This window comes from Copadichromis virginalis, linkage group LG23, assembly GCF_057382275.1.
Source record: "Copadichromis virginalis isolate Kocher_CV1m ecotype Utaka linkage group LG23, C_Virginalis_male_GT1.1, whole genome shotgun sequence".
NCBI lineage: Eukaryota > Metazoa > Chordata > Actinopteri > Cichliformes > Cichlidae > Copadichromis > Copadichromis virginalis.
The window spans coordinates 33952088-33979197 of record NC_140639.1 but is presented as its reverse complement, the minus strand read 5'-3'; the positions used below and the strand labels follow the sequence as shown (position 1 = coordinate 33979197).

At 41.0% G+C, this 27110-nt stretch overlaps 1 protein-coding gene across 6 annotated transcripts; it reads right to left on the bottom strand.

The window, feature by feature from the left end:
- Positions 1-1158: 1158 nt before the first annotated feature.
- On the bottom strand, positions 1159-26407 carry usp19 (ubiquitin specific peptidase 19). Of its 6 annotated transcripts, none has more exons than XM_085449103.1 (26): positions 26060-26406; positions 24651-25041; positions 18658-18786; positions 18291-18427; positions 17518-18048; positions 16130-16514; positions 14835-14991; positions 14663-14734; positions 14025-14140; positions 13461-13690; positions 13032-13224; positions 12479-12612; positions 12207-12365; positions 11984-12094; positions 11765-11875; positions 11560-11661; positions 11300-11440; positions 11099-11217; positions 10058-10201; positions 8748-9139; positions 8547-8657; positions 8107-8323; positions 7052-7204; positions 6718-6884; positions 6432-6607; positions 1159-2349 (listed from the first exon to the last, which is right to left on the bottom strand). In XM_085449103.1, exons 2-26 carry the CDS (start codon positions 24874-24876, stop codon positions 2209-2211), a joined length of 4554 nt encoding a protein of 1517 aa, XP_085305229.1. In that variant the 5' UTR covers positions 24877-25041; positions 26060-26406; the 3' UTR covers positions 1159-2208. The 6 variants fall into 6 exon arrangements, with proteins under 6 accessions (XP_085305229.1, XP_085305230.1, XP_085305224.1 ...); XM_085449104.1 differs by having other exon boundaries at positions 13461-13684; XM_085449098.1 differs by lacking the exon at positions 1159-2349 and adding an exon at positions 3712-4875 and having other exon boundaries at positions 26060-26407.
- Positions 26408-27110: the final 703 nt, after the last annotated feature.

Sequence of the window (27110 nt, the reverse complement as noted above, 5' to 3'; positions counted from 1 at the left end):
ACCAAACCACGCGAAACAGCGCCACCTTCCGTTTGTTGTGTCACGCACACGTGTTTATTCACGTGCATATGGAAGTTATAGCTAATGATATTATAAAGCAGGATGGGCATCTAAAGTTCTCACAGTCAAAATGTGTCATCAACACGCTGGTTGCTCTGTTCTGATTAGTTCCCAGTGACAGCAAGTAGGCACCAGCAGAAATAAGGCTCAATGTGATGATGCTAAATGAATGAATTTCAGCCTTAAGTGTATTATGTCCACCTGCACTTTCACTAGTCTGACTTGGCATTATTTTGAAGGTGTCCTTCTGTGTTTAGGTCGTACAGATGTTTTATAGATGAGGAATGAAAACTGCATTTTTTAAAGTATTTTCCAAGTGCTGTTAAACAGAGCAAGAATTTTTTTTTAAAATTCAGCTTTTCCAAACATCTTAGATTTATTGTGGATGCTCACATTATTTTGTTGTGTGCACAGAAACTGCACCAAAAACAAAAACTACTAGGGTCAAAACTATCAGCCCCCTGTTGCTAATAGTCGACTGTAATTCATTTTTGCTGAATAACAGACTGCAGTTGTTTCCCTGAGCAATCTTAGCCCATTCTTCTTTGGAAACTCTCTCAGATGTAATGGTTTCCTGGTATAGACCTTGGTCTTCAGTTAACCTCACTTCATTTTCAATGGCAGACAAGTCAGTCACTTTGGTCTTCTGGAGTTAGTTCTTCACCACCTCCAGAAGAGCAAAAGAGCAACACGCGTTTTGAATCGTTACATTTGAAGACACAGTGACGACCAACACCCAGTTTTTCCACACACTAAAACTTTCCCACAGCACAACACCACCAGGTTTCACTGTGGGGACGCTGCTCTCCCTTCATTCACCAAACATACGTCGTCTCTGTGATTAAAAAAAACTGCAGAATCTTTCTCCAGGTTGTCCTCCACATACTGTATACTGACTTAAAGGTCTCTTCTGCAGTGGAGTTTTTTTTTTTTGGTCTGCAACCTCATAGTCCATTCCTGTGTAGAGATCTTCTGTGTATCTCCTGCTTCGTGAACATCAACAATTCTTTTTCTCAAGTCTAAACCGAGTTTCACTTTTGGCGCAATGCTCGCTCAAAGCCTGCCGTTTATGCACAGAGAGAAGACTGCAGGCACCGGTGTCTTTAACTCTCAAAACTGTTTTTATTTATATTAACCATTTATATGCATCCACAGCAACATTCTTAATGATCCCCACATTATATACGCAGTCCATTACAAAGGAGGGTGAGAACATGATGCTAGACAACTTACAGGAAACAGAAGTAATGAAACGCAGCAAGAGGGGGTGAGGGTACATCTGACGAGGGGCTCGGGTTACATGCAGCCATGCACATTTCAATTTATACTGAAGCCTTTAGACAAAGCATCCACAGGAATGAAAAAACTAAACAAGTACAAAAAAATGAACAAAGCTAGAGAAAGTGAAGCTAAATCAAGTTTAGAAAGCAACGGGACAGAAAAAGTGTGTGCTCACTGTATTAAAAACAAAACACACAAAAAAAAAAAAAAAAAAAAAAAAAAGGTGGGTCAGCACCATCTCATGTTTTCCTTAATGTGATGCTACAATTCCAGTCCATCTTGAATACACCACCACAAACAACTCAAACCAGGCAACTCAAACTTTAAAAGGAAAAAAACAAAAACAAACAACACATTTATATTACGACAATCATCAAAGTGTCCAAATATCCCCTAATAATCGACCACAGGTCTGGTTAATGTTAGCAAGAGCCGGTTTTTAGCTTGAAACCAGACCACAAGGTGCTTTGGTGCGTGGACACCCTCTCTCTGGTAGGTTGTTGTTAGGTGGTGGAGGAGGAACTCCATTAGCAGCAGCTTTACTACTTACTGCTACTGTTAACAGGAGCTCTTAGATCATAAGTGTCCCCATATGAACTGAATGAATAAAACTACACATGTAACTTGTTAAGTCTTTTTCAATGGCTATTAATGTGAGTATATTAACAAAGGTCTGTCTCAAGTGAGTGCAGTCAAATCCTCAGACCACCTGCAGATTTTTTTGCATTGCACCCCCCGGACACCTGATTCAGATGCCGGTGTAACCAATGACGACAGATGCGTCATCAGCCGAGGAGCTGCTCCCACTTGGGGGACCTCCATGGATCTCCACTCTCCTGTCCTTTCTTTCATCAGCCCTCATACTTGTTAGTCCACTTCCTCCATGTTGCCGTAGGATGGTGCTGCACACTCGCCGGAGTGGGCAAAGAGGTCAGACGGTACCTCAGGGGTCAGCGTAGGCGGTCCTTCGGCATCCAGATCTGTCCCAAATAGCGACTGGCTAGAGGCCTGCAAAATAAACCAAGCGTTCACATTAAATCACATTGGTTCAGCATTCAGAGTGTTCATGTGTGGGCATGAAACACACAAAGACCATAAACAAATGGAAATTTTATTTTCACAAAGTTTATATATTAGAAAGCAGCATTCAGGTGGAGTTATTGAGATACATTATTGCATGGAAATTAAAATAGGTTATGATCTATTCAATACACTACTTGCAATAACTCGGTAATATTATACAGAGGCATCAAAATATAGGTTATGATTATTGTTCTTTTGCAATTAACATTTTTAAATTAGGCCCAACACACACTCACACACAAAGATAACTTTATCAGTCAAGTCCATTAAATCATTAGCCAATCAGCACTTGGAGGTCGTGCCCCCTAAAATACTTCTACAGAGTTGATTTGAGGAGACAAATTAGATCAAGAACACTGTAGACAAATAAAAAATAAAATAAAAAATAGAATAAAGACTTGAGAATTGCATATGTCTGGATCAAGTATACAGTCTGATGGTGATCTGAGTAAGGCAGAGCACATACAGGTGTACTCTGACCTGATACCAGAGGTTTCCCTGAGACCCAAATACACACTCACACACGATCATCACGGGATGACTGCAGAGCAAAGAACTGATCTGTGGACGGTGTGGAGTCTCAACAACACTTGCAAACAGTTAGTGGCTGTGGATGAAGTCGTCCAGCAACTTAAGCTGCTAAACGGAATTATTAATAAATAAATATATTTTAAAATTTTAAATTTAAAGAAGGCTCTACAAAAATACCTTTGCTTAAAGCTTACAAGTAAGGAACAATTCATGTGTAACTGTCCTTTAGAGCTCCCAAATCATTCAGAATTTAACTCCATTTAAAGCAGTGCAATTTATAAACATTACATTCAGGGGCGGACAAACATGTATAGTTTTATTGTTCTGAATATACTTTAGTTAGCCGCAAACTGCTAAAAAATAAACAAAAACAAATGAACAGAAAGAAGTCCCCACCACCCACAAAAAACACAACCCCTTAACTTTTCAAAGCAGTTATGGCTTAGAGGTATTCAATAAACACACAATTTAAAAAAAAAAAAAAAAAAAAAAAAAATATTTTATATATATATATATATATATATATATATATATATATATATATATATATATATATATATATATATATATATATATATATATATATATATATATATATATATATATATATATATATATAATTAGAGTGTACTACAGTACATGTAAAAGAGGACATGTTGTCTTGACAAGATCAGAAATTTTAAAAAGGCCCCGAAATTCATTTTTCTTAATTTTCAGAATACAAACTAAAAGCAGCTACACACACGGACACACACATACATATACATACAATAAGGTTTAATATTTTCTTCTTCAAGAACACATTTTCCACCCATCATACATTTCTACTGTTAAAGGACCAATGTGTAGGATTTATGGGGCTCTATAAGAATATATTAATCATTGTTTTCATTAGTGTACAAACACCTGCAAATATAAACAGATGTCTCTCAAGTCACACAGACGGGAAGACCCAAACGGTTATAATGTAGATTTGCATAGGTGCTCCAAAGAAATGGGCATTCAGTTAATTGCCATTTGGAACCTCACCACTAGATGGCCCCGAATCCTGCACGTTGATCTTTTATGAGTGTAGTGCACTGGAAACAAAAGGCGCTTTTCAGTGGGTCCTTGCTATTCTATAATGCGGATCCTACACAATTATCTGACTCCTGAACGCATCTAAACAGGCTCCAAAAGAGCTTTCAGGGTTTGCGCTTCAACTCCACATATACAATGTATAATTAAGGCTGTCATGGCTGATCATCTGAGAATTATTACCCAAAGTGTGACAATAAAAACTGAAACTTTCTTTAGAAATGTACAGAGCTTGAAGCCACTTTAAAACAATGCAGAGGTAATGTAGTGAGAAATCTACACCCAGTACATCATTACAGTGTGGGGGTAGCTCTCCTGCAGCTTTAAATTAGCGTCTCTCACGATGAAAGAGTCAGCAGCTGTGACTTTAACATCAGCCTGTTTAAGTCTTAATATGTGAAGTAGTGCCGAGTATTTTAAAGGGTTTAGCCACTTCAGGTATTGTGGTGCTATGTAGAACACAAATATTTTACTGGAAAAACACTAAAAACATCTCTTCTCGTTTCTACAAACAGACTTTTTTGATTTCAGGGGCGGTCCAGCACGTAAACCCAGCACTCAGCTCCAGGTGGCTTTGTAAAGAAGAGGGTAGACCAAATTGACAAACAGAGCGAGCACTGCAGTGAGCGTGCCCAGAACAAAGTATCGTACGCAGTCGTCGTCGGGATAGTCCAACATCCTCTGCCTGCGGTGCTGCTGCACCGACTGTTCGGCTCCATCTTCCTCTTCCTCGTCTCTGTTTCTCTGTGTTCGGTGTCGCCGCAGCGCAGAGAGGAACAGTCCACGGGGCCCTTCGTCGAGCCCGTCGTCTTCCTCCTCCAGTTCCCGCCATATTAGAGAGGCCTGCGATTGGCGGGAAACCTGTGTCAGCTTCTGCGAAAAGGTGCGTGTTCTAACAAATACTACGATTACACGAGAAACCTCCAAATGTGTGTACTTGCTGAGCATAGTGATTTGTACGGAGATGACACGTGTGCTCTACTGAAACTGGGACAGTGAGGAGATTGTTCTTTAAGTAGGAATCAAATTTACAGGGGCCAGAAAATAAAGGGACATCTTCAAGCTCTTCTTACTAAAAGCCCAGGTTAAGAAATGTATATTTTAACCATTTTGTTGGAAACACTGTAACATAGTATATTCTTACCAATTTAAGCAAATTTTGTGAGATTGATATGAAATTTAAGCCTGAGCCTTGAAATCTCATCTGACAGCTTCTGAAATGAAAGTAACTGAACAAAGACTGTGCAGCATTTATCCCAAAGGAACAAAGTGTAGTTTTTCACATCCGGCAGTGACATGAAGTCAGTTTTTAATAAATAATCTGTATATCATTTGCACTGTGCTCACATGGAAAGACAACTCAATGGTTCAAAGTCTCACTGATCAATACATGGCTAAAATGCTCCAGCAAAAAGGAGGACAGGAATGAAAAACAGCTTAAAAGTGAATATAAAGTCTTTAAAACACAATACTCTTCCACTAAAAACACTCACGTTATTTAGCTGTTCATTTACTTACAAGGGAATCCTTTAATATCAGAGTGCCCCCCAAGATGTATGAAAAAGGACAATAAAATGCAGATTATACATTCTCCACTTATGTCTGTGAAGGTTCTCAGTCATCCAGGTCATCGTAGTCTAAGGAGCTTGGAAAGAAAAGCGTCTGGACTTCTTTAAGTTGTGTCTTCAAGCAACCTAAAGAAGTCCAGACACCATTCTCCACTTAATTTTATACCCATATGGATTTGGATGTCTAAGCAAGATCACTTACAATACACACTGAAATTGCTTATAATGTGTATTTCCCGCTTTTCAATTGTCCACCAGATCAACAGCAAGATTTATTAATGATAGGGAATGATATTTAAAACCCCACAAAAAACCTCAAAAGCAGTTACACTCAAGTAGTGGGAAAAAGGGAAAAGAAAAAACCCACAAAGCTAATGCCACTTGACATCTGAGCTTTGCAGAGATTAACAGTGTGTCTCATGATGGATCCATCCATTATAAACCCACTGGGCTGTTTGTCATTAACAATGTCAGAGCACAAGCTCCTCTTGTCAAGACTAATTGAACAGAAGCAGCAGTTCTCAGAGAGATTTAACACACAGGCCTGTCTCTTAACACCTGGCAAGTACTGCCAGTTCCTCATTAGTGTGACACTTATTAATATCCCAAACCCCAATGACAGATGGACTCGATACAATGTACAAAGGAATAAACATGTACAAATCCCTCATTAACCACACTGACCCAAGCTAAAATCTTCCTACAGCCCATCAACCACACTAACAGTGACAGTTCACTCACCCCCACCCAAAAAACCAGAAAAACAAAACTACAGGAGCTCTAAGTTAGCTGTGGGAAAAATTTCCTGTCTTATTGTTATGGCTCTCTCACCTGGCTGGCAGTAGCTCCTGCAGCAGTGGGCGACTCTGCACCTACAGGCCTGAGGAAGCGTGGCGGCCTCTCCACTGGGGAGTTTCGGCGCCGGTAGAACAGAACATAAGCGTAACGCGTCACCACTTGACTCTCGTCCACCATTGTCACGGTGCTGTCATCAAATAGACGCCAGCCTGAGAGTCAAGGAGGGAAGAGAGGCCGATAAGTGGTAGCAAGATGTCAGAGTGGAACTTATTGTATAACTTCCATATACATAAAAACAGATGCCACTGATCAGACTTACCAACATCACTGCGCTGGCTGTTCTTGTCACTTGGCAGGCGAGCGTAGGCAGTATAGTGGCCTCCTATCATTCCTCCATAGTGGTTGATGACCGCATACAAGTCATAGATAGGAGGCTGCTGCATCTCATCCTTCTGGCCAATACAGAACTTACTTAGATCTAGATTCCTGAAAGACGAGAGAGGCTAATGTTATAGAAACAAATACAGTATAGTATGATACAGTATTACTACTAATAATAGTCACACTTAGCTAAATAATTGACCAAATCTTTTTTTCATTAACATTCAAATGATGTGAAAATTAGGATACAAAAACATTTAGCTTGTATTGACCTGACTGGAAAGTCGACCATGTCATTGATCTTATCCCTCCAAATGAAACTCCTGAAGGAGAAGCGTTTGAGCTGAATGATCAAAACGTTGGGCAAACGCCACAGCAACAGTTGCTTGGAGGCCTCACGGTGCTGCTGGCACTTTGGACAGTACCTTAACACAGAGAGCAGAGATAAAGACCAGCTGATGAGACGAATGCACAGAATAATCGAATAAGACTTTTCACGTCAGGCCTGCACCGAATTTCATTTAAGAAGTTTCAACTATGAAGTTCACTAATGTATCTCTTAGCACAGTGTAGAGTAATAAAGTACTGGGCAAATGTTATGTCCTAATCCAATTTTACGCAGCAGACACCTGTTTACTTATGTTCACTATGATTCAGCGTTGAACTTGAACTCAGAAACTGAGAATTTTTAAAGTCTACTGGATTATTATCGTCACCATCACTACTGCAATGACTGTGGTACCTAAAGAATAATGCTGTGAAATAAACAATAAAAATACTGGTTGCCACCAGTTCTTCCCCTAGCCCAGGTATAAATTCTAGATCTTTCCCATAAAAGTTGACCTCTGAACATTGTTTAAAAACCTGAGAGCATCATTATCCAAACTCAGTTTGTTTTGTTAGTGTATGTAACTGTAGTATACTGAGTTTTTCCCTTTTGATGTATCAACATCTTTTTCTTTCTCTCTCTCATGTAATAATACACAAATAAAAGCCTCTGTTTGAATGTCTATGCAGGATCTGGAGCCCTGACACTATCCAGCTACAGACCAGGTTGTTGGTTTAAGTGTTAAGTTTAGTTCCTCTTTTTGAAGTTTGTATACAAGATGTCTCCTAGTTTAGTCGCTGCTGTCTGGGAGTGGGAAAGAGAAAGTTAAACCTGAGTTTATTGTTACACAGGCTAGACACATTTACCACTTGGTATGTTCACCAAGTTTAGAATTACATCAGACAAAGTGGAATTTGTGAATAACCTGAAAAAGAGCTACACGTCTAGAATCACAATCGATGCTACATTATTTAGAGCTCATTTCTTAAAGACTCCTACCAAGCCTCTTCAGGTGCCAGCACTTCTGGCTTGGTGAAAAGATTGAGGCACTGCTCGAGGGTGAAGTGTCCCGCTCTGGCCGTCTCACTCAGAGAACCCGGGTCTTCCTCGTACTCCAGTTCCTTGGAGCTCACCAGCACATATTCCTTTAGACGCTCGTTGTTCTTCCACACCAGCTCCAGGGTTGCATCGTCAGGTATATCTGCCAGTGCATCTTCTGCAGACGGGTTGATAGAGGAAAACATTGATGTGTGGAACTTTTTCTGTTTTATTTTTGTAACACTAAACCTCAGAAGCCTGAAAAAGTCAAAACGCATCTTATGACAGAAAAGTCTTGAAGAGGTTTTCAATTTAGCACCATATCTTGCTAAATCAACCCAATATGGCAATGAAAAGAATAAAACTAAAGAAAATCAGTTCTGTAGAAAGTGGGGTGGTACCTCTCTCATCCAGCCTTTGCTCCTTGTTGTTTGCATCCAGCAGAGCGATGTAGAACTGACTAGCATGACCTGAAGCAGATTCACACGGATGCTGATACCCTGCGACTGCAGCTGCAGAACGTTCAAGAAGTTTAAATAAGAAGGCAAGAAAAAAAAAAGGCAAATCACCAAAATAATGAAGAATCTGTACAATACATTTACCTTCTGGCCGCACAGCCTTCTCACAGGACGTCTCTTTTTCAGCATGAGGGTCCAGAAAGCAACAAGAAGCAGAAGAGAGTGACTCGGAGAACCCTGAATCTGTGGTCCGTGTGGTGGAGAGGGACGTCTGGGAAGAGGAGAGGGACTCCGAGTCCCCTGAGTGGATGGCTGAGGCCTGAGCATACTCTGCCTGGGATTCAGGCAGCGAAGCGTGGCTCTCCAGCTCCAAGTTACCTGCTCCTACAGTACTGCTACCACCCACAGCTTCATCCTCCAGTCCAGGACCGTCAGGGGAGCCTGCTGGCACTGGAGGGAGGTCTACTCGGGACTGTGATGTTTCAGGGGATGTTCTGCCTGACTGGAAAGGAGGCTGGAACACGTTGACTGAAAACCTGCACACAGAGAGACAGTAAAGGTTATACTAAAAGTTCACATTTTAGTATGTTCACATAATATTCATTATTAAATGCCATAAACATTAAACTCTGATTATTTTACATCAAAAAGCACAAGCGTTGACTGAAAAGACATTCAGAACTTTTTTTTTTTTGTCATACTCTGAGCATCAAAAATGTTTCTGGGTGTTCACAGATCCATCTGTGTAGCTGGCACAGAGAAAATACAAAGTACAGCCAGGGGGATCTGATTATTGCTCAAGTTTCCAGCATTAAGACAGTGACAGGGGAAAAAAGGAAAATAGAGAAACTAAGTTGAATGAAAATCATTTTATAAAAGTAAACTAGAATCCTTTATTAATGACTTTTTGAGCTTTAGCAGTGGAGCATGACAGAAAAGGATTTGCTAACACCTACATAAAAATCATACTTCTTTATTCCATGAGAGAATATGGAATGGGCCAGAGAGCAGCCAAGTGTTAAAAGATGAAAAGCAAATAAATAAATATTTGTAGAAAAAGAGGAAAAGTAAAGGTCAAATAGATTGAAATGAATAGAAGACTGTCAGACATGCGTACTTTACGCCACAGACATGTAGACAGACGTGTAATACAAAGAAACAATGCTGGTAGCAAACTTTGCTGCATATTTCAGCAGCATTTAATATGAACAGTTTATTAAAAATGTGATTAACAGTTACAAATGGCCCTTACATACATGAAGAATTTGTTTAGACACCATCCGCTACCTCCTTGTCTTTGTTTATACTTTTAGAATCGTCAAGTAGTTTGAGTTTTTTCTTCCATTAATCAAGTAAAACGAATTCCCAGGACCATCTCTAATTCAGACACGTCACAGAAAATTTAATATTAGTAAATCGAACACGATGACTTTGAAATAAAAGTGACTGTGTACCTGGAATAACCCTCTAGAAGCTGGACGAGCCGGGAATATGAGAGTCGAGACTCTGGGACACTGACCAGGAAAGGCAGGCCCACGTTCTCTGTGTTGGGTCGACACAGACTTTTGTGGTTGGGCCAGTGGGTTCTCTGACACACTCTGGAGAAACAAGAGCAGAAGAGTTAACATGTGAGGAAGTACAGAAATTTTATTGCTAACATATAATCTGCAGTTTTATCATTTATTTCTTATAGCATTTGATATTGTATTAAAGATGTTTATTAAAGTTAATTCCACCATGTTAACCTTTTATTACAGGTACAGCCAGAAGTATTTCATACACATTGCATGATTGTGCTCATTCAGAGTTGATGTTCAGTCTCAGTTTATTGAAGGTTTCAAGCTTTGTGAAGCGCTATGACTTCACAATCTATTGTGTAAAAGACTTAGAACATAGAAGGCCGCTACACGCTTATAATACATATAGTACATATAATCTAGGAACAGGCTTGAGCGAAGGCCTGAATGTATTCAGCTTCTTGTTGCAACCTGTGGCATTTGAGTTTACTTAGTAACAGGTGACAGAAGATGGGTCAACAGGAGGACAAGTCAACGGGTATCTCCAGGGCCTGAAATTATCACCTTATTTGGGATGTTAGAAAGAGGAACTTCTGTGTCTGACTTTAGCTCTAAAATTGTTTCATTGTCTGTACAAGATGCAAATGATGTTCTTAGAAATACAAAAATATGTTATAGAACGCAAGAGGGGGCGTCAAACCCTGATGATATATAAACCATTCTCTGTGTATTTTTGGCAGAAGACATATGCTGATGTTTTCTCTCCTGTGTGTTAATAAACTCATTGTTTGACTGCACTCTTCTGGGCCTCCGTGGTTTGTGTCACTGCTCTACATTGATTTCGCAACACATGTTCATAGAAAAGTTAACCGACTGAATTAATAACATGATATGGGAGTCACTTTCTTCCAGGCAATCCCTTGGAAAGTTCTTAATCAGCTATTTACAGTTGGAAAAAACATGTTTTGGAAAACTTACTGATTGCAGTAGCCAACGCGATAGCAGCGAGTGCAACGCTTCAGTTTGTCTTCTTCAGACACCGGAGGCTTCAGGCAGGCAGCACATTTGGAGATGGGGATATTGGGGACCTGAAGTTTCTGCAGAGCAAACACAAGGCTGTTAAAATATTTGTAGTCACATATTTCACAGGTTTTCAAAATGTAAAAGCGAGATTTATACCTGCTGCACTTTGAACAATACCACTCTCTCTTTGGCCAGGTCTTTGGAAAGCACCTCAAAACAGAATAACATGTCAGAGGAGGACACTGTGTCCAGGGAGTGGGTAGGCAGGAACATTCGCTGGAAGCGGTTCTTTCCCACCTGAGATGGGGGGGAAGAGAAAAAGTGTCCTTGAGAAAGTCACCTCTAAATGTCTGCGGTATTATACGACTCTCCCTCCTTTCCACGACACTGTTAAAGGACATTTTAAAATGTCTAACCTCGGCCAGTCTGAGGTTCTCGGGTTTGACCCTCACACTTCTAGAGATAGATTCCAGGACTTCAGCAGTACTGGAGCTCTCCTTGCTTACACTCACTAAAAACTGACACATACAGATGAATATTCATTAACAGGTCACAAGAGACACCTTTGAATTTCAGCACTTAATAATTGATGCAGAACTGCAAAGCTGTTTCTTATCTTACCTTGATGGGTTTTTTATGAGGTTCCTTAGCGAAGTAGAAAACTGAGAGCACCTTTTGTTTCTGTGGCAACGGCACGGGCAGGTAGAGGAAGGGGTCAAAGGTGATAGATACCTGAAAAAGAGGACAGAGATGTCAATGTCAATAAACAGAAACCAAACATGTGTGTTTGTGGGGTGGGGGTGGGGGGTGGGGGACTGAAAAATTGTGTTATTGTGTTACCTTAGAGCATGTGGGACACACCAGTTTGGACTTGAACTGACCCTGAAACAGATCTACTATAAAGGAGTCATTCCGCATCTTGTGCCTCTGCCATGCTTCCTCTGCCACCACCTGCACCAACAACAAAAAAACAAAACAAAACATCAGGTCAAGGTTTGACAAAATTCTAGCAGGAAACGGTTACCATTTAATCTCATCACATTAGCCAAAGAAAAACACTAACTTCGTCTAGCCGCCCGTCAGAGTCGACCGTTTCTGTGTAAGGTTTGTTCTGGATGCGGTTCAAGTCCTCGTGGAGTCCGTCCAGCAGGAATGCCATGAACTCCTGGGCATCGTGCTGGGCGTAACCAGTAAACTGACTTGCTTTACTTGCCACAATTGCCTGTGTGTTTGCAAACAGATGGAGAAAATGAAGGCAGATTGAAAACTTCCAGAGAAAAATTGCTGTAGAAGAGGAGAAGATCTCAGGAAAATCTCAGGGTGCCGCTTTTGTACCTTGAGTTTTGAGGGCTGGAAGGCGTGGTGCGTTCCTTTCCAAAGAGCCCTGAGCAGCACAGCAAAGCTGATGGCTAGCCTGCCTCCTGTTCCCAGTGGATTAGTGCAGTTGATTTCTGCCTCAAAGGCTCGGTCTGTGGGGAAACAGAAAATACAGGAATGCAAAAAGATAATATTTTCTATCAACCTTTGGCGAATTACATTGTTTCCAAGGAACTAGGTGACCCAGATTTTCAGTGCTCTAAATGCTTCAAGTCCACAAACTTCTGCAGTTGTAGCTAATGGAGATAAATCCTGTGGAAGTTCCTGAGCACTCATTAAGCCTGCCCCTGTGGGCCATGACGTTGTACCAAAGCCATAATAAAACATAGCCTGTTTTACTTTTCAACACAAAAACCCAACAACACGGTGCTCTTCTTGGCAACAGCATTAAAGATGAAGTAAATTATCCCTTTGGGTGTGCATTAGAGCAGCATTTATTAAAACAGTGCTGAATTATAAATGTATTCCTGTATTATTTTTAAGAGGTAAAAAGAGTAAATCCATTATTTACCATGAAAGTAATCCCTGAGTTCTCTGGTGTTGGACAGGGACTGAATGACGCTGTTCATGAAGCAGGTGTTTCCGAGGTTGACCAACCCTGTAAAACCAGGCAAGCACACCTTCTTCTCTTCCTCTTCCTCATGGCGCTCGCTGCTGGCCGGAGGTGCGTGGGTCATGGGCTGCACCATGCAGGTAGGCTTAGGCTGGGAAACACACACTGTCATTTACTCTAGTTGTATATGTTTGTATTTGTACTTTTATTAGCCTCACTTAATAACTATTCACTCATCCAGACTCTATGGTGTCACCTCTGCTGCTGTCAGCTCTTATGACACACGTGGACCAAATGATAATAAAACCACTAGAAGTAAAAACAATATAACAATAGTAGTACGGTACACAGTTTCAAGTCTATATGGGTATTCATTAATCCATTCACCATGGTAACAGTAGGCTCTGGCTTGGTAATAGCAACGTGCTCAGAGACTGTGCGTGGAGCCACAGAGTCCAAACCCCCATCTTCCACTCTGGTTGGGGCCTTGGGTTTTTCTTCCCCAACCCGCGGAGGCTCCTCCTTGGCTGGGAGGTTGTGCTGACTGCTGCCTGGCTGGCTCTTCTCCATGCAGGCAGGGCTGGAGGGCACAGCGACCTTAGCGCCACCCACTGCACCTTAAACAGAGGACAATAGAGGTTGTGGTTAGAAAATGAAGCTCATCAGCAAGAGATGTGACAGGAATAATAAATATAGTTTTGCAGCAATATTCATTTACATGCCACGTTACAGAGGTCAAATTCCTGTACCTGAAAAACCCACATGCATTTGTCTCAACCACAAACAGTAAAGAAAAAACACTAACAAAAGACAACAAACTGCCCTAAATTCAAGCAATAAGTGCTGGTCATCTTTATTGTGGAACTTCTCTGGATTATCATGTCCAAAAATCCTGCAGAACAAAACCAAAGACTTTATCTAATGTTGACAAGTAGAAGCCTGGCAGCAGACCTTGTGTGGCTTGGGCCTCCAGGCCCCCCCAGCGTTGGCTGTGCCTCTTCTTCAGAGTGATGTCCAGACGGGAGGGAGTGAAGGCATAGCTGCACAACTCAGGCTGGATCAGATTCCTGAATCACAGGAAGGAGAGTACACAGGTCAGATTGTAAAGGCAAAAAGAAGTTCAGGGAGGTGAGTGATCTACGAGAATGTCATCAGTGCAACATTCCCACTTTGTTATTCATCACGTAATGTCTGGAAGACATTTATAACATTCCAGATATTAAACATATTTATGTTGTCCGCACCACTTCCATTTGTGCCGAGTGCTTAAACCCGTAAAAAGAAACCACAGATAAGGAAGTTTGATTCCACAAGTTTCCTTAAATGTGGTGACAGGTTCTACCTTATAAGTTTGATGTCTTTGCCGTGATTTAACCCTAGTGATTTAGCACTCTTGTTTCTTCATGGCTAATTAGGCTGTTCCAATTAGTTAGATACTGATGAAGCTAGCCGTGATTCCTGGAACAGCTCAGTATATCTGTACAGTTAGCCCACACATCTACACAGAAAAACATTCCGGTGTTGCGCTCTTCACCTGCTCATTTTAAGATTCTGGTTTCTAAGCAAGAACAAGCAAACTCCAACAGTACCTGAGTTTGACTTGCCACTTGAAGACTGTGTTCGGTCCACAATCTGAATGAAGCCGCAGAAAGCTGACATCACTGTAAAGGAAAGCCAAAGGAAGGTCAATCACTCGCTGCTCTTTCGAGACTGGCCAAAAGGAAGCCACATGCTTTATTAGTAGATATTCATGGTCATAACCTTGTCTGGAAGATGAGGGTGAAGTCCTGTTCCCTGAAGATGACTCTGGCTGTATCCCTGCAGATCCCCTTCAGGTAAACATTGACCACCATCAAGTCTGTGCCCTTCTCATATGAATCATTCTTCACATACTGCAGGTTTACCATGGGCTCTGGGGCTGTGGGAAGTTTGGACAAAGTATTAACAAAAAGAAGTTATTTGAGGTGGTTTGTGCATCTGAATAGCATGCCTAATATGATCCCAGGAAAGGTGTTTAAGGTGTGCGGGACAGGTCCTGGTTGAGAGCCAAGGTTATCTCACAGCTGGCTTGGAACCAAAGATTTTAAATGTTTTCAGCATTTATATGTTGCAGTTGTGATCTTTGGTCATAAACCAGTTTCAAGAAGAAGAAAAGTTAGTGAGACTAAAAGAGAATTTTGGAAGGTGCCAAATTTTGGAATTTACTATTTTCACCTTCAATTATACGCTAAATAAATAAATAAATAAATATTACACAAAGTCAGTCAAACTGGGGGGGGGGGGGGGGGGGAATCAACCTATGAAATGATCTCACCTGCTTTTGTGCAAAAACAACAAGTGCACCGTAGAGGCAACAACCGAACCTAAGAAAGTGAATGGTTTTACAGGTATACCACTGCTCTCTTACTCCAGCTGACTGATTTTTCCTCTACCTCTACTTTTTGCCACTGTCTTTGCACTGCACTGGTAGCATGACACAGTACATGTTGCATGGATAGTCCAGCTTCCCCAGATTAGCACATTGGTGCTGTTATGATAGTGTTCTCCAAGCCTCCCAGCACTGTCTTAAGAATGGATGAGACTCCAAGAGATGATCCATTACTCAAGGACAGCTGGACAGGGTTGTACACATTTCTAACCAAACTGTCAAAACAGACACTATGAGTGTGGCATGAGGGTCTTTAGTGGGACTTGTGCTAACGGAGAACCCTGGCTTGTCAACCAATATGAATGCACTACAGGTACTATGACCTGTCGCTGGTGACAAGGTTACTAGCAAAAAGCAAAGCTAGAGAAAAATCAGCAAATAGGGGACGAGGAAAGAGCAATGGTTTGGCTTCCACATGCAAAAACATTCCCCTTTTTGGAGTGGTCCTCTTGTTGCCTTTCCAGTGCATCTGCTCTCCTTTTGTTTGCACCAAAGCAGGTGAAATGGATTCCCAATGGTTTACACCTCCTCACTGAGCAAACCGATGTCCCCGAAATTGACTGATTGTGTGTTAAACTGTTCCCTTAACCTTTTTCAGAAGCGCATTTAAGCACCATATACAACTAACCATCCAGTTGCTTCATTTCCAGTAGCGGCTCCTCCTTCGACTGGTCCCGCTTCTCCTCATCGTCACAGCTGCTCTTCGTTTGGGCAACACCTGGGGGCTGGCTTTGCTTGGCTGGCATTCCCATCGCCTCTACTGGTACCACTTCCATATCTCCAAGCTGCTGACAAATCAGAGGATCCTGCTCTGATTCCTGCTCAACAGGTTTTCCAGCTGGCTCAGAGTCTGTTCTGTCTCCCAGCCTTTGGGGAGAAGTCGAATTCATTTCCTTGTTGAAGGCGACAGGTTTAACACAGTCACTGGCGCTAACAGGAGCTGCTGGCTGGCTCACACTGACATGTGTTGTTGCACCAGACTGGTCTGATGACTGGTTTTGCTTCTCAGCCAACTGAAAAAATACAAATAAATTAATACATTTAAAAAAAACAAAAACAAAACAGGAGACATTTTAAAAATGAAAGAGCAACGTTCACTCCCAAAGTCCCCATAGGAAAAGGAGACTAAATGAATATCTATGAGCTACAGATTTTTCACATTTGAGAGGGTATACACAGCACCCTCTAGTCCTCTTATTACAGCAGTGACCAAAAACAAAGGATGCCATATACAGCTGATTATCCAGTGAGATCTAAAGTATCTGCAAAGTTACTTTTGTGACCTTAGCTGTATGAAAACACGCCAATACACATGAGCAGACAGTCCTCTCATGTCTCACTTACTGCTCTTTATCTGGCAGGCTGTTGTCTGGTGACAGGTTTAGATGGCATCTGTTAGTATGTTGTGTAAAAATATTTCATAAAATTACAAATCTCTCCCAAGCTCCAGGGACACTTGGAAAAGGGGAGCCCACACATGGCAGATGGTGTTACTGGCTGTAATCGAATTAAATCCTAGTACTGGGTGATGTGTGGAAATAATCTGCAATTTTAGTCTTTAAATGAGTCAGAGTTGGGAAATTATTTAAATTAAAAAAAAAAAAAAGTTTAATCATTTTAAATATTATTAAATATGGAAATATATTATTTCTATTTATTGGGTTCTGCATGATTTTGGGCTCATTCAGAATACGTCACATCCGCCTGACAGCTGTGTGTGACTATAAACACAATAAAAGAAAACAGCAATACTGTTGCTGGGGTAGCTAAGTGGCTGTGTAAAATAGAGATAGTACAATACAGACAGCTCTTTACCGTTGTGTGTTCACACTGTTTTGGTGTTTGTGAATTTTTTATTTCCCTGCCAGAGGAATCAAGTTTTTCTAACAGTTGGCAGGTTTCTTGCTTACAGGACAGTTAACAGCTCAGCTTACTGGAGTAAGTCAACTGTATCCAGTTATTTAAGGGCATGTAAAGAAACTGAATTATAAATCACAATATTATAGCTAATCTCACCTGAGTTCTGTTGGTAAGGGTGGAAGCAGCTGCTTCTGCTCCCTGTTTCTGTCCGCTGCCACGAGTCTCAGATCTGTTGTCTCCACTTTTCCGTTCCGTCTGTGGGCTCCGACCAGCGGGCAGGTGGGCACAGGTGGATTTCCCATTAGCTGCTGTAGACATCACAGATGGCAGGTCGGCTGATGCAGCGTCCTTAGAGGTCTTAGGCAGCCGTACAACTGTGCGTTTGGCACTAGGTTCCTGATGCGGTTGCTCTGCTTTCGTGACGGTAACAGGCTTGCTGCTGGTGGTGGAGCCATCTCCAGCTGTGCTTTTAACACCTGCAGAGTCCGTAGTGGCCTTTTCACCCGTCAGTTTAGTTTTCAGGCTGCGTTTGACACATGATTTGCTAACACCGCGTCTTGACTCGCTGTGTGCAGGTGACGAGGGAGGCTGGGGCTGGAGATGTGGAGTTTTCTCTGATGACTCCAAGGCAACGGGCTTCATGTCTGGTTTGGTCTCTATGGATACTGCCTCCTTCTTTTTATTTGACTAAAGCAGAGGAGAGGAGCCAGAAGAAAAACACAGGGCTTACTTAAAGCTTCAATGTGCAAGACTCTCCTTCAAAGATTAAATAACAGTCACGTCTGGGCAAAATGTTTTTCTAAACGTGGTGCAGAACCCTTATAACAAGTACAGTGTGTTGCTTGCAGGCTAGCATACTTACCTCAGTTTAATTTAATATTCTTTTAAACTTGTTTTGAATGAGCGATGAACAATTTTATGCGACTCACCTTTAGAGAAGGCCAGATGTGGAAAGGAATCTTTTTGTGCATGATGAGATGGAGGAAGCCTCCCTTTTCCTTATACTGGACTTTGCTACATGAGGCCTCGATTTCCTCCTGCAGCTGGCAGCTCCATTGCCGTCCATCTGAAGAATGAGAATGCACCGATTTTAATAGACCACAGCTCTACCTACAGTATCATTTCAAATAGAATAACTGCAATAAATCCAAGATATAAACCAAAGGATTAAGTTTAAAGTCCAAATTCCAGAGTTTGAAGGCTAAACTGTACAGCTATGTACTTTTGTGGTTTTATATTTTATGACTGACCCAGCTTCTATTTTGATCTCCACTTTTATACTTTGCTGTGAATTACCTGGGAAATCCACATTGCAGTGTGTGTCTGTGAAGGTGGTGTTTATGTCCTCTATCCTCTGCACCCCCTCGCCACAGCGCAGCCTGACAGTCACTTCGTTGACATTCTGCTTCCAGTCCACAAACACATCTTGAAAAAACAAAGAAGCAGGCATATGAGTTTTAAAGATGAGCAGGAACTTGAAAATTATTCCACCCTGATCACTCAGCCTCCAGCCTGAGCCACAGTGACCCTGTTAAAACGTAAAAACTAAAAAAAAAATCCTCTGGTTAAAAAGGAAATTTTAAAGTAAAAACCAATGAAGAGCACAGCATCAGTACAATGAACCCAAAGGAAAACACACTGAATGCACATGCTCACGCATTCACACAGACCACTGCGCTCATATGCTCAACTGGGTCAGTCTAGAGCACTCACGGACAGACCGAGGCAGACAGAAGGCAGTGAACTCAGCAATTACAAATGGGACATCTAAAATTATCCACCCCACACAGACTGTATTCCAAGTAAACAATTGCAAGAAGGAAAATCATCAAGTCATTTGCATGCTACCGAGCCACTTCTTCAAATGTAGACTCAACACACTAACGTGGACAAAAAGAAAGAAACAAGAAGACGTGTACCACAAGGCTCATAGCACCCAGCCTTCAAGCCTCAACTTTCCCACACTCATTTCCTCATCCAATTTCTCCCCAACTGAATCACTCCAAAAAGGTCACAAGGAACACTCAATCCCCTTCAGCTGGTGACAGTCAGATTACCAGTGTAGCTGTGCCACTCAAATGACAGGAATAAACTTGTTGACATTTGTGACAAATTGTTGTTTTTTTTTAAACACTTAACATGTGTGTTTAAGTGAATTTTTTTGTGAATTCTCAGTATAATTAAAATTACACTACTGCAACAGTGGACTGTTACAGCCAGAATATATATACATATGAAAGGAGCAGACATGCAATCAAAGATTCTTGAACAGAAATCAATTGGAGAGCTCTCATTTGTTAAGAGCCCATAGTTGTCCTGCTCAAGCTAACAAGAGCCAATCACTATCTGAAAAAGTAAAGATATTAGCCAATCATGTTGTTGCAGTGTTGTTTGTGAAGTCCAATTGTGGGCTTAGTAAAATTGTAGATAACAGTACTTTGGCTTTTTCTTGGCTTAAAGTAACCATATTGTCAAATAGTACGGAACTTATTAAGCACTCTGATTGGATGAGAGGAGACGCCGATTATGCTAGCACCGAGTATTGTGTGGAGGTTCTGAAACTTTGCTCGTGTGTAGAATTTTATTTTTTATTTTTTGCAGTATGTCATCATATTTGACTTGTACACATTAACACACATAATACTCTCAAAGTGAAGTTTAGATTTTCTTCCCAATTTATTTTTCCCCAAAACATTTCAAAGATGGCTGCCAAGCAGCAAGAGTTTCTTTTAGAAAGATCTACAAAACTAGCAACTGGAAAAAAAATAACTTCTCAAAATCTATTTTTAATAAAGTAGCTTTTGGTTTAAGGTAAACTCATTTTGACTGTCACTACGGTTAGATCAACTACCAGCATGAATGTTGTGAACATTAAATTACATTTAATTTAAAGTGAGTCAACCAATTCAACTTAAATAGCATTTCACACTGTAATACTATTAATGAATAAAAAATGAAATGATTTAATTTGCTGTTTCCAAATACATTTTGCTTTGCATCACTGAACAGAGTTGGTGATTGCGGGTTTTGAATAATATCAAAAAATTACTGGTGCCTTTTCATGAAAAGCCTACAGCTGGTTGAGTATCTGGCAGTATCTCAGCTAGAATAACATCCCTTCACTATGAAGAAGAGGACCAGCAAGACAAATGTTCTCACATTCAGTCTCATGAGAAACCAAACAGAGCCAGAGTAGAGCTCATCTATTAACACTACAAACAGCCGCACTGACCTGAACACAGTCTAGTCTGATGAGACCCACTAAGATAACTTGCAAACAATACTTCCAGCACGACCAAGTATATATAATCAAAGCACTGATTACAGGCATGAGCTGTGCTCTACATGATCAGGTAAATGCTGTATCACTACGTTCACATCAACATGAGATCCAATATCACCTTTAAAAGCTGTTATTAGTATCAAATTATGCAGGCTTAAAACAACAACAACAACATATCGAAATGTGTGACAATATGGTAGTCACACATGCTGAAGATCAGAACACGATGGACACCAAATCAGAGACGAACAGAGTAAATGCAATTGGCAATTGGAATAGGTGCTAAAAACGGGACAATCTTCTACTATGTTCCTTCCCCCTACTGGCCAAAAAGCTGTTACTGCTGGACTAAAGTGGTTATTGAATAGAAAATAAGCACTACAGTAATAGAGCTGTAATTGTTGCAGATTACAGCTCTATTACTGTGGTGCTTATTTTAGTTGCTAGGGAGGCATCTATGCTTTGAGTCCAAATCCACGAGTACAAATACAGAAAACAAGTAAAACAAAAGGCAGGCGAATCTCACGTGTATAGTTTACAGGTATTGCCAAAGACTATAGACTTTGGAAAGAAAAAGCACTGTGAATCAATAGCTTATTTGATCAAGGGCTTATGGAAAATGTGAGAAGCTTTGCATTAGCATTTCAACCTTCAGGGACAAAATCACTCACAACTGTAACAGAGTTAAGTGATTAATACTGCTCGATCAAGACAAATAAATGATGGAGGAAAAGGAAAAAAGAAAAGGAGAAACATCAAGAAGAAAGAAACCACAAACCTAATTTACAAATCTGTGCAAAGATTATGTGGACTCAAATAAATCCTTCAGTGGTCAGACAAGAAAACTACAGCTGCTTTTGTTTTAACCTTTAAACTGGAAAAGTATTCCATTATGTTATTCCAGAAAGCATAAAACGTTTTCTTCATCTTTTAACACATTATATTCAGTATCTACTAGAAGAAGATGGTGAGTCTCAGACTGTTACATTGTCATTGCTTCTGTGAGGCTCTTTATAATCAAAACTATCCATCCTCTGCACATGTCCAAACCACCTCAGCCTTGTCTCTAAAACACTGAACTTGAGCTCTCCCTCTGATGTACTCATTCCTAATCTTGCCCATCCTGTTCTCTCTCAAAGAAAATCCAAAGACTGTCAACTCTGCCACCTCCAATTCTGCCTTGTATCACTTTGTTAGTACTACCACCTCCAAACTATACATCATAGCAGGTCTCACTACTATTTTATTAATCTACTCTTTCACTTTCACATTCCTTCTGTCACAAATCAACCCTGACACTCATCTCCAACCACTCCATTTAACCCGTTCCGTCTTCTTCAACTCTCTTGTGCAAATTATTCCACTACACAGAAAAAAGTTTAGTACTGCAAAATAAATAAAATGATGACAAACTAAAAGCTGGGCATTTACATTTACACATACGTGTGCTACCAAATTCATATAATGTAGTTGTAGTTAATATTTTATTGCTGTTATTACTGTTTTATCCGATAAAGAAGTTGCAAAGGGATAAATGCCTCAACAATATCCTAAGGACTCTAACTCCACTGCCTTGGCCTGCACCTGGTGAGTGTAGGTGGCAGGTGATTTAAGGGGGTTCTTGGAACAGCCCTTTGAGTTTGATTTAAGGACACAAACTAGGGCCAAGCAACAAATTGTATATTTATCTCAGCTACAATTGTACTATTCATTAATTATAAAAAATAAAATAATGAGCATAAAACAATTTCTTTGTTATGTTTCTGTTTGCTATGAAGATTTTGTCTTGCTCTCTGTTATAAAATCAGCACACCTCTTTCAACTACAGCCATGCACTTTGGTCTGTCTGCTTCATCTAAAGGTAAAACTAGATCACTAGTGTGTTTCTGCCTTTAGTGCATATGGTGAAGGAGGACATGCAGAGAACTGGTGTGGCAGAGGAGAATGTTAGGACAGGATGAGATGGAGGCAAAATAATCTGCTGTGGTGGATCAGCTAAAGGAACCAGAAGAAAGAAGATGACGATTACTGATTGGCTGCAGATGCTTTTGTCTCTAGATCACTGAGGGTCTCTCACCCAGAGGACTTTGTTGACATAATAAAAATGTGCTTTTTAATGTGCATCTAGAATGAAGTGAAATAATTACTGACAAAAATAACTGATCACAGCAAACAAATGAACCAGTTCTCCACAGGCTGTGGTTTGAGTAACCCTCCGGCTTACAGTGAATCTCTCACAAAGCAGAACAGGGACCACAATAGGGCTGAACGATATATCGCATTTGCGATAATATCGCGACATGATCAAGTGCAATTTTCTAACCGCAAAGGCTGCGATTATACTCTGGACATGTCCAAATTCATGGGCTGCATCCTCCTGAGGCCGCATTTGTAGACCGATTACGTCACAGCGACGCGCCGAAGGCTGTCCAAATTACTACCATATCCCAGAATTCATAGCGCGGCCCAGCCAAACTCCAGTTTCCAGCAATGGCGGCCGCTACTAAGTTTTAAAATTACTCATACTAATCTTTCTGGGTCACAAAATAAACTTTTAACATATTTTCAGGCGAGAAAGTAGTTGTGTAAACATCAAATATCTGCTCGGTTTATCAAGATATCCCATATTTGCAAAAGTGCTTCGACGTTTTCAGAGGCGTCTGCTACCCACCAGCTCGACAGCTAGCCGGGAGCTCGAGGGTTACTGATGCGGCCGAGAACGGCACAACTCCCGGCACATCATTTTCAGATCACCGCGGAGTTTCGCTGCTCGGGTTAAACGTAATATATAAGTCACTTAGACAACCTAAAAATGTTATTGTTGGGCTTTTTTCAGTGTTTTGTTTGTTCGTGAGTAAATCGGTTTGGCTGAGATTAAAGTTATTAGATTAGATAAAATAAAACTATTAATCCCCCGGGTGGGTTCCTCCTTGGTTTTCACACAGCTGACTAAACGTCAAACAGAAAACTTATTAAACAGAAGTATGAGACAGTCGAGAATTTACACCAGTGTCTGGTTATATTTTAGATAGCAAGAAGCAGACGGCTGAGTTTATTAAACTCCACCGAGACAGCGGTGACGCTAATCAGAACTAGACCGTCCAATTTCACGCCTTTAAATTTTAAAGGCGTGTTTGTGTGTGTGTTTATACAATTGCTATTATGTTTGCACTTTATGTGTAATGTTACTGACTGCAGAGATCAGTAAGATGTGTGTATTTTTTATTTATTAGTTTTATTTATTTAATATTATTTTTTAATTGAATGACTGTCTAGTAGTTCACAGATGTTGAAAAACTGAGTGTGGTAAAGCCACTGATTTTGTTTATGTATATTTCTGCAATCTGCACATTGTACTGACTTTCATTTTAATGTTTACACCAGGGTTCCTTGTCAGCACTTTATGCTCAGATGTTTGTAAGCTAAAAATAAACTATTGTGTATGTTCAAATATACTGTTGTGATTGAAGAAGTTAAATAAAAATGTCAGTCATCAATTCATGCATCACCTCATGTCATCATAACAGAGGTCTGTCTTCCAGGAAAGAACAGTTTAAAATTAATGTAATATAGTATTGGCCATACTATATGATGTATTGCTTGTCTTTGTTTAATAATACAGAAGACAAAGACCTTAAAAAATAATCGCATATCGCATCGCAATCGCAATATTGGGGCAAAAAATCGCAATTAGATTATTTTCCATAATCGTTCAGCCCTAGACCACAATCACCGTCACTAGCTAAAGTTCAAGATGGTGGAATTTGAGTCACCAGGAGGATGACAAACTCCATGGAAAAGCAGCTGAATGACACCAAAGCAACACAAGTGGCCTAACCAGCTTTCATGTAGGGAAAAATAAAATACCAGGGACACGCTACAGGGGATGAGGCTACATGGTTACCTTTCAAAACAAAACATTTACCCACATTTTAAGAGTAGACATCCACAAAAAATAAAATAATGTAAAAATGCGTGTAGCTGGGACACTTTTTGTAATTCTTACCTTTCTTGACTTCTGCAATAACCCCATCCACGGCTGCAGCAGCTGCTGCCGCCGCTCTCTTGGCCTCTCTGCTTTCCTGGTTGGCCCTGTCCTTCTGCTTCTTCTTACTCGTACTGGAGGGCAAGTCTGAGCCGTTTTCTCTGCTACTGCCTCCTCTCTGCTGAGCTCCACCACGGTGGCCCACCGCCTCACTCCCGGCCACACCACTACTGCCGCTGCTGGCCATCTTCAGGCACTTGGCACTGACAGGCAGCCCGTCGCCAGAGTCACTACCACTGCTGGGGTCTGGATCTGAGGTGTGCCTCTTCCTGCCTGGCCCGGCTATCTTGGCGATGATGCTGGTCTGAACTCTCCCAGAACAGAATCAGGAAGACTAGTGAGGGATGGGGACCTAAAGCATAGACAATTCACTGTCAGTTATCATGATGTGCAATTTACAAGATGTAACAGAATATCAAACAGCTATGGGACTTGAGTAGGACACACACACCAGCAAACGCATGCACACATCCAGAGACAGGGACCTGCTGTAGAGCAGGTGTCAGATAACAGCAATGCTGAAAAAGAACATGACTATTGTGCCTTACAACAAAAAGCATATGGCTGAGCATAACATCGACTGAACCAGTCGGACATTGAGCTTTGCTCCGTTTCCTTAGCATAGCAACCGCAAGTTGCTAGCCCACAGTAAAATGACAAACAAAGGACAACAGATAAATCAGCCATTTTAGTTAGCGTTCAGTACAAACCATTTACTAAATAGCCGACCGCTGTTTATTAATCCGTATTGCTGAGCTTCCCCTTATCAAGCTAGTTAGCTTACTTACTGTAAGTTAGCCAATAACCAGCAGACTATATAGGTTCGTTTATTTTAAGGCACACGTGTTCGTGGCTGTCATGTGCCTGTAAATAATGAAGCATGCACATAGGTCTCCACGAGGCTTCAAACTAACCTTATATTCTCAAAGTCATGCTTTGGCAACTCTCTTTAAAAAACCTGCTAACCTTCAGAAGAGTAACATAATACCGTAACCCTGATGTACCTGGTCTACACTGCGAAATGTAACAATTGTTTATGTACATACCGTATCTAATTTCGCTGCTTTGACTTCTCGGGGCAGTAGTAAACAGTGGCATTACTTTCGCATACCGCCAGTAATGTTTTAATGGCTGTAGTTTATCTCCATTACCGTGTGCCCCAGCGGAGCGCCGGGCAGGTCGTCTAATCAAGCGCTGCTACAGAGCTCCGAGCAGCTAAAGTCATTAGCCTCACACTAGCGGTAGCTCAAACCAAACGGGTTGGTACGGCTATTCAATTTAAACAAATAAGACAAGACATCTCGTGACACCTGACGAACATTAGCAGTTAAAACACTACATTCATATTAACGTAACAACATGACACTTACGGGGATTTATTATGATGCTAATTCCGTTTTAACACACAATAGCGAGCGACTTCTTTTCGTTGCCCGGCTGCTAAAGCTCCCTTCTCGGCCGCAGGCCGCTATGCTCCTACCCGAACTCGAAACCCCGTAGTCCACGGTGTTTCTAGAATCTTCTTTCCTTTAACCAGGGCCCATTTCTTCACATTTCAATTGCGAAGAAAATCAAACAAAATACAACAGCAGAAATCCTGCTCAATCCATTGGTTTCATCCGGCCTCTGCGGGGCGAGTCCTACTTTGTTTGGAGGAAATTACAGCGCTGACCGGCCAAACCTGAAACGATTGCACGGTCACTTCCTGGCTGACATGCTCACGTGATCTCTCTCTCTTTCTCTCTCGCTCTGTAACAATCTGCATTAGATTAAATTTCTCGATTTTTGATTATTATATACCACATTTATTATATTGTTCCGATGTCTAAAAAAATGTTCGAGACACTGAAAACCTTCCGAGTCATCTAAGGAGCATCCGAGAGCCTCTGTAATCAACATTTAATGGCGCTCACGACATCCTTTTGTGCACCAATATTCTCACAGAAGTTAAGGACAGAGGTCTAGATTTAGTAAGCCTTGTCCCAAATAGGTCTCCATTATCTTGTTAGACTACAGTACGTAGTAGTTTGTCTGTTTGTCTTTTCCTGAAAAATGTATGTAACTTTGGTTTTGCAGCAACTACATTTAAAGCGCACCAAGAAACAAACCCATAACTTCCAAACCTCATTACAATTTTGGCTCATTTACAAAAACTTCAAATCCAGGCAACTACAAATGGCATAAGGTAGGTATTTCAGATCAACCTCAAGTCTTTTGCTTTTGAGATCTGCCAACACTTAGTGGCAAACCTGGTAAACGGACAGCTGTAAAACTTGCAGTGCAGCAGATTCTGTCAAAAGGGCACATCAAGGACACAGACACAAAAATAGAAATGAGACATCTTGCACCACTGCAAACCCCATGCACATTGGAGCCACAAGACAGCACGGTTAGAAAACGTGGAAACTTCAAATCATTCTG

Bases quoted from the DNA above. Each gene is read 5' to 3' on its own strand.
- usp19 (XM_085449098.1), bottom strand. From the start codon at position 24,876: ATGGCCAGCAGCGGCAGTAGTGGTGTGGCCGGGAGTGAGGCGGTGGGC. The intron at 10,202-11,098 runs GTAAGTTTTCCA...TTGTTTCTCCAG, and splicing joins CGCGTTGGCTACTGCAATCA to AGTGTGTCAGAGAACCCACT. The intron at 7,205-8,106 runs GTAGGAGTCTTT...CTCTGTGTTAAG, and splicing joins CTGGCACCTGAAGAGGCTTG to GTACTGTCCAAAGTGCCAGC.